At 40.9% G+C, this 7,173-nt stretch overlaps 1 protein-coding gene across 3 annotated transcripts in view; it reads right to left on the reverse strand.

The window, feature by feature from the left end:
• LOC111862948 (protein crumbs) overlaps positions 1 to 7,173 on the reverse strand; it is a 112,703-nt gene that overhangs the window by 53,168 nt on the left and 52,362 nt on the right. For 2 of the 3 annotated variants that reach the window (XM_023848837.2, XM_023848835.2), the window contains 2 exons: positions 5,832 to 5,948; positions 211 to 389 (listed from right to left, as the gene is read on the reverse strand). In XM_023848837.2, the coding sequence (XP_023704605.1) occupies positions 211 to 389; positions 5,832 to 5,948 (296 nt within the window). The remainder of the gene's footprint in view (positions 1 to 210; positions 390 to 5,831; positions 5,949 to 7,173) is intronic. The other variant, XM_023848838.2, reaches the window with a different exon arrangement.

The following is a 7,173-nucleotide window of genomic DNA, read 5'->3' on the forward strand; positions in this document are numbered from 1 at the left end:
ACTAAAACATTTCACAGAAATTTGAAAGGTATAAAAAATTAATAATTGTATTTTGGAACATTGTCAAAGCCATGGGACAGTGGGGACCTAATCTAACAATGGAAACAGCAACAATAACTGTGTACTTCTTCTTCTAGACAAGAGACTCCAAGCACATTTAAAATGTCATCACAAAGTGATAATGCGACAGCTTCTGGCGACAGTACTCACATAGTCCAGACACTTTGAGGAATGCTGGCAGGGGTTGGTAGAGCACTGGACAATTGTCTCACATGCGTGGCCTGTAAACTGTGGAGGGCATTCACAACTGTGTCCCATACAGGTGCCACCGTTCCTACACGGTACAGCAATGCACCAGTCAAGTAGTGAAGCGCGTTCGCAGTGCACACCTGACAAACATCATGCACACCAACTGAGCTACCTGACCATGCACAAACACATGCCACAATATTGTTTCACATTCTAACCAAACGGTTCACACCCCTGCTTTGTGTAGAGAACATCTCCGATCCAATTCTTGTCCTCAAGGCATACCGAGGTTTTTGTTAGTCCATCTTGTCAAATAGCGATACAGCTCCTTAACCCTTTAAAGTATGGTGGTAATAAATGAACCATCTGCTTAAAACATCAGGAAGAAAATCCTGCACTTTGCCCACAGAGTGTACATATGTTTTTCATATGATTCTCAGAATAAACAGCACTGAATCAGTTGATTTTTGTAATGGTGATGGAGTGTGTTTTTTGCAAGTTAGCAACTGAATGTTTAGAAATTACTCAAATAAATTTCGTGCTTCAAAGTAAATTACTATTATCCTTTCCAATTCATCAGCCACAATCACCTATCCACTCAACTCTCTATAAACTCTGTAGTTGAGAAGATATCAGTAATCCTTTCCAGGATATATACAAGACACCTTGCTTCTAAGCGCCGTCCCTTATGTTACCTGCAATGTCTGGACAACTAAAGCTGAGTCAGGATAGTGCAGCTGGTATAGTGACAAGACTATGGGCTAGACAACCAAGGAATCAGGGTTCAATGCCCACTAAAAGTAGAATGTGTTCACTTCTTTGCAGCGCCCAGACCAGCTCTGAGGTCCAACCAGCCTCCTATTCCAGTAAGTTCTGGAGGTTTCATCCTCTGATGTAAAGTGGCAAGGGCATAAAGCTCAACTCATATTTTGCTATAGATAACATTTATTATATTCCTTTAAACACAAGACTGTTTCCAGCAGGTTGATTTTGCTGTTTATGATGACCTGTTTTGGCACGCGTGTCACCTTCAGGTGCAGACCAGACCTGAACCTAAAACATGCCATCCTAGACAGTTAATTCCATCTGCCAAAAATATTATTGTATATAATACAATAAATATTATCTATAAAACTCACCACTCCCATTCATATAGTGGTAAGGTTAAGGCAGCATGTCTAATTAAGCACTTTACCTTACACATTTTAATCTTTACAATTACTATCTTCTGAATTGTGACACCATGTAGTATTGTAGGTGGATTCCAACATTTCTGAGGAACTAGCTGGCACTTAACCACTCCCTGAAGGAATGGAAGAAGGTTTTGTCCAAGGGCAAGCAAGTCACTTCTTTCTGAGACAACACTCCTCCACCTTGGGCCCTCAATGCTGACTTCTCATTCCCCACTGCCTGTCTACATGGCTCCCCCAAAAGGGACATTTTTCTTATAATTTCATGACTCCTCTGAATTGTACTTAGGCTATTCTGGTCCCTACAAAGGATCACTTTTTAGCCTACTTTCCTTATTTTGAAAAACTAACAGTAGACTTATGAGATCACCTTGCTGTCTGTGTGCCTATATGTCTATCCCCTCCTTAACAACCTCTGAACGCCTGAAACCAGACTATATGAAACTTTGTATTTCATGACATATGAGTCACTCTCAGTGGTATACTTCATAAATCCCTCTATCAGTAATACCAAAATTACAGCAGCTCAAATTGCTGAGCAGTCTTTTGGAGAGAGCAATGTGACACAATGCCTGAAAGCCAGAATATTGGAGCTATGCAGTGGCTCTGTAAATAAGTTCCCGCTGCAATGAAAACAAATGCAATAATGGAAGAACTGTTAAACACAACGCTTTTTATGTGGTCTGTGCCAAGGGCAACCCTCAATTTGAAATGAAAGGAAAGTAGGGGATTAATTCTTAGCAGAACTTCCCATTTCTTGTATTTTCTGATCACAATTCTTATTGGCATGCACCGGCATCAAAATTTGATGCCCCACCTGTGATGTAACTATTCATGTACCTTACAGGGATTGTGTACTTGGTCTGACATTCCTGTTCAGTCTTCCTACTAGCAAGGACTTTGATCAATCTCCTGTTCTCCTGTCCCTCTTGCATGGTTCTGAGTGACTGGTTTCCTTGCAGCCTCGCTATATAACCTAACCACGTCCTCAGCCCACCTACTCTGACCCTAATAAGTGTCAGCACATCCCTCTGAAACACTCGTATCCACCTACAACACTATACAGTGTCACAACACCGATGACCACAATCTGACCACATGCCGCTGTCATAACCTGGAAACTTACACAAAGGAGGAGTTCTAACTGATGCACTATAATAGTTGATAAGTTTATTAAAATCAGACTTTACTGCTGATAACAGCAATCTTGTTACCTTTTTCTGATAAAGCAGAACACCCATAGGATTCTACAAACAATGCAATACATCTACTAAGCAATCAGCATTCAGCTCAAATGCAGACACACAGAACGTATGGAAAACATATACACAAAGGCATAAGCAGTTTCCCAGCAATGAGAATGAGAAAAGTCACAGGCATGTACAGAATCTTTGGGATGTGAACACTAAACTGGTGGACTTAACTTAACACTAAGATTACTGACTTTACCTCAGTAGAATTGAAACCTAAATGAGGAAAAATCTTAAAATCTTGGAACATTAAACTGGGGGTGGGTTTCCCCATGCACTGCGACCATTTGTTGATCTACTGTGCATCCCCCTTTAATTATTCTAACTAGTCGCCATGTCCTTCCAGTACTGGTGCCCCATTCTGCCAGCGAGGTCGGCCCTCTCTGGCATCCCCATCTACTGGAGGAAGTGGAAACTACTTGGGCGGGAAACTTGCCTAATTTTGCTCAGAGGTCTCCCAGAGATATGAGGATCTTTTATGTGCTGTAAATCTATGTCACGGGACACACGGCTTAAAGTCCCTGCCAGAGGACTTCTTCCCTGAATTTTTCCGCCCTTAAAAATTCCACGACCTCCACCGGGTTTGAACCCATGTACCTTGAGTCATAAGGTGGGAACGTTACCCCTAGACTACAATAGTGGCATTGACAACACAATAAAACCTTTCTATTTTCTCCCTCTTCCTCCTCTCTTCTTATCCTTCCCCTCTTCCACCATATTTCTCTCTTCTCCCTCATCTTTTTATATTCTTCATTTTCTCCTTTATCTTAATCTCCTTTCTTCTCAATTCCTTCTAGGTCATACTAATTTTTTCTTGTTTTCTGATTATTTTCTTATTTTCCTCCTTCCACTACATTTATTTCTCATTCATTTTCTTCTCCACCTGTTCTTCCCTTCTTGCATTCTTCTTCTTTCTCTTCTCCTTCTTCATTTTCCATCTCATCTTCCTTTCCCCTCCTGCTCTATCACCTGTAGTGTCCTGGCCTATAAATCTGTCCATTTAGGTTCTCACAGATGCATTACCAAGTTTCTACAGTTTATCCATCCTCCAGTATATGAAGCAGAAACAGCAATGAGATAACCGTGACAGAAAGTGATTCACTTTGTGAAACAATGCATTCTGTTCAGAATACCAGATAATGCACAGAGTCCAGAAACCCATTAATACTAGATGGTCGAGCACTTTTGCCAATTTTATGGCCCACATAAATATCAGGAGCACATGATGTGTGCCTGTGCCAACCTGAACATTGTTCATGATGAATTTATGGCTGTAAAAATATAAAGAGTACTCAGGAACAACTTTACCGATGATTTGGCAGAACTGGGTATCTCCATCTGTGACCCCAAAGATGGAGACAACACATTCCTCTAAAACATCAGTAAACACCTACCACACTACATGATGTCACATTCCAGAAGACGTACTCTTCAAAGTCACCTCCATGAGAACCTCAAATCTCACATGCAAAAATCAATTTTGATTTTAAATTTTATCAAGAATTCAAATTATGAAACTGCACCTGAACAGATGAATGGGTGAACAGTCATAACATAGCAAATAAGCACTGTAATATGAAAATGCTTAACCTTTCTACAGCCACTTAAACACGTGGTACGAGCACATGTTACACACAGATGACTACAGGATTTGAGTGAAACACTAGACACAGTCATAAGAGGAAAGTTGTCAGAGAAAAGATGACTCCCATTAGTGTAAATTATGCAGATGATGATAATACAGAGACCGAACATTGGTCTAGAGATAATGCTCTAGTCTTTTACACAGGAGGTGGTCAGTTCATATTTCAGCCAGGACATCAGTTAACCTAACTGAGGTTTTTCATGGATTTTCTTGGTTCCTCCATGCAAATTATGGGGCAGTATTGTGATTAGGCCAGGAACACATCCTTCTAAAAACATCCAGTTCATCATTTATCAGTCACCCCTTAATCCAGTGCTATATATTCTTGATACAGAAAGTGTCATTAAATAATCACCAACAAAGATGACACAGAAAAATACCGTATGCATATCTTAGCTATAAAATACTATTATAACAAGAAATGAACTCTTTTTGTATCACTGAACTTTCCTCCCCGTCATCTCTTCATAAATGAATGCCAAAATTATTCAGTTGAGATGCTGTGAAGACAGCAGGGTCAGTGCTAAAGACAGAGAAATAGGAAAACATTTACACATCTTTTAGGTCATAAAAGCGACACAAGTTGCTTGGCAGCCAAGTCTTAACATGTTAGAACAACATGCTTATTACATGTAAGTCACTGAATTAGAAGTTACATTTCACAAAATGCTGGATTTTATGGCAGAATTGTTAATGGGGGCAGCACTAACATACCACACTGCACTAGCAGACATGACGTCTGTCAACTTACAATACCAAAACATCACCCAGCCCCATCCTGACAGAGCAAATCCCTGTCAACACATAAAAGTAAATTAGGCATTACACAGAATATATAATATAGACATAAAGTAAAACCTGTCTAAATCAGATCTTCAATCAATTTGAAACCAATTTTCATCATAAGATTTATCTCATCCTGAGAATACAGAATGAAAAAAAAAAAAAAGAGATACGAAATATTATATTACTGTCTTATGGGATTAGATTCTTCTAGTCTGGTAGAGACTTATCAACATTTCAGATAAACTTTCTGCCTCCATCTTCAGGACAAGAAAGAGACAGTAGGTTCCTCCAAAATGCTAGAATTATCTACTGGACTACCTGGCATCACAAATATATGAAGAAGCGCTGAAAACAGAAAGCTGCCTTCTGATGCTCTCTGTAGACTACTTAAGTCCCCTACGACCCTGCTTTGACTCACAAATTGACATTGGGAACCGATGATCTAACATCAGCTTGCCACCTGCTTCTACCGACTTCTTGCTTAGCTTACTCCTCAACCATGAAAATGGAGGTGATCTGTTCCTCCAAGATGTTGGGGCGTATGGGAAGTGTACAGTGCAACAACCCACAAGCTCATACTCTCTGTGACACAAAACTTCTGAAAATTCCTACAAATAAGTCATATGAACTGAAGGGACAGAAAAATATTCCAAAGAATTGTGACAAATATCAAATGTAACAGAAGGAAAACCAAACAGAAAACTCACTGACCAGAGAAGCCAGCAGGACATTTGCAGTTGTAACGGTCACCCAAGTCGGTGCAGATACCACCATTGAGGCATGGCGTACTGTGACACAGGCCAACCCCTGTGCAATTCAGAGAAGTGCCTGCAAACACAAATCCATATTTCATTCAGCATGTAATACACACAGAATATTCATCTGATACTGCATGGTATTTTCTTGAATCAAAAGTTCAAGATGGCAGGAGTTAATATTTTTGTTTAGATCAATGAAACCTGGAGCTCATCTATGTATTTCGGATTCAGTTCCTCGCCACTCTATATTTATGTTAATGCAAGCTTTCAGATCTTGGACACATAGATCAGAGTCCAGATACATTAGTTAGAGTCTTGCTGGTATATCTCAAAAGTAAGTTGTCCCCATGCACAACTAATTAAGCACTATGCCATGCAGGGGTATGGGGGAGTGGATGTATAGATCCATGTATTGTTGACCTTGGATCTTGCTGGAAGTCGTTGGTCAGCTTCATGCCATGGCCACTTCACTTCTGGAGAAAGAGCCCCCAGTACTCACTGGATAGGACACTGGGTGGGCCCCAGAACTGGACTGGACGACATGGAGAGAGAAAAATCTTGCCCCTACCAGAACTCAAACACTGACCCCTCAGCTGTTCAGCCTATAGCCTGTCACTATATCAACTGTACTATCCCAGCTCTTATATATTGTGACGTGTTGCGCTATACAGGACACCCCTCCCCCCGCCAGCGGTGACGAAACACCATCGGAGTGCTGTCGTTACTAGGGGAATAGGCAAGTCAACACTCCCTCCCCTTCCCCACCAGCAGTGACGTGGCCAAGGGATGCTGTGGTTGTTAGGCAGCAGTAAACAACTCCTGACAGCGTTGCTAGCAACACAGCGCCAGACAACAGTGGTGCATATTATGTGGCTGTTTCTTGTGTTGTCCGGAACGAGGCTAAATAAGGATCAGCAAAGACTATTCACAGTTAGTTCTCAAGTTCTCGAGTTATCTAGTTACGAGTCAGTCACCAGTTAATTGCAGTACAGTATTTGTGATACTGCCAATGGCAGTAATGTTGGGCTTGTAAATTGTGTGATTGTAAGAGCGAATGTGAAATAACATTCGCTATATCCAGTAAGGCATGAAGTTATTTGTCGCGTTATACACCCAACACGTGACAATATACACATATATATACAGGGTGTCCCAGGAGGAATGGACCAAACTTCGGGAGGGTGTTCCTTATGTTAAAGTATGCCGATATAACCCAAAACACCTATGTCCAAAGTTGAACGGTTACGGAGATAATGGCCCGAGAAAAGTGTGGTCTTCTGGCAGGTCCACGCACT

This window comes from Cryptotermes secundus, unplaced genomic scaffold, assembly GCF_002891405.2.
Source record: "Cryptotermes secundus unplaced genomic scaffold, Csec_1.0 scaffold763, whole genome shotgun sequence".
NCBI lineage: Eukaryota > Metazoa > Arthropoda > Insecta > Blattodea > Kalotermitidae > Cryptotermes > Cryptotermes secundus.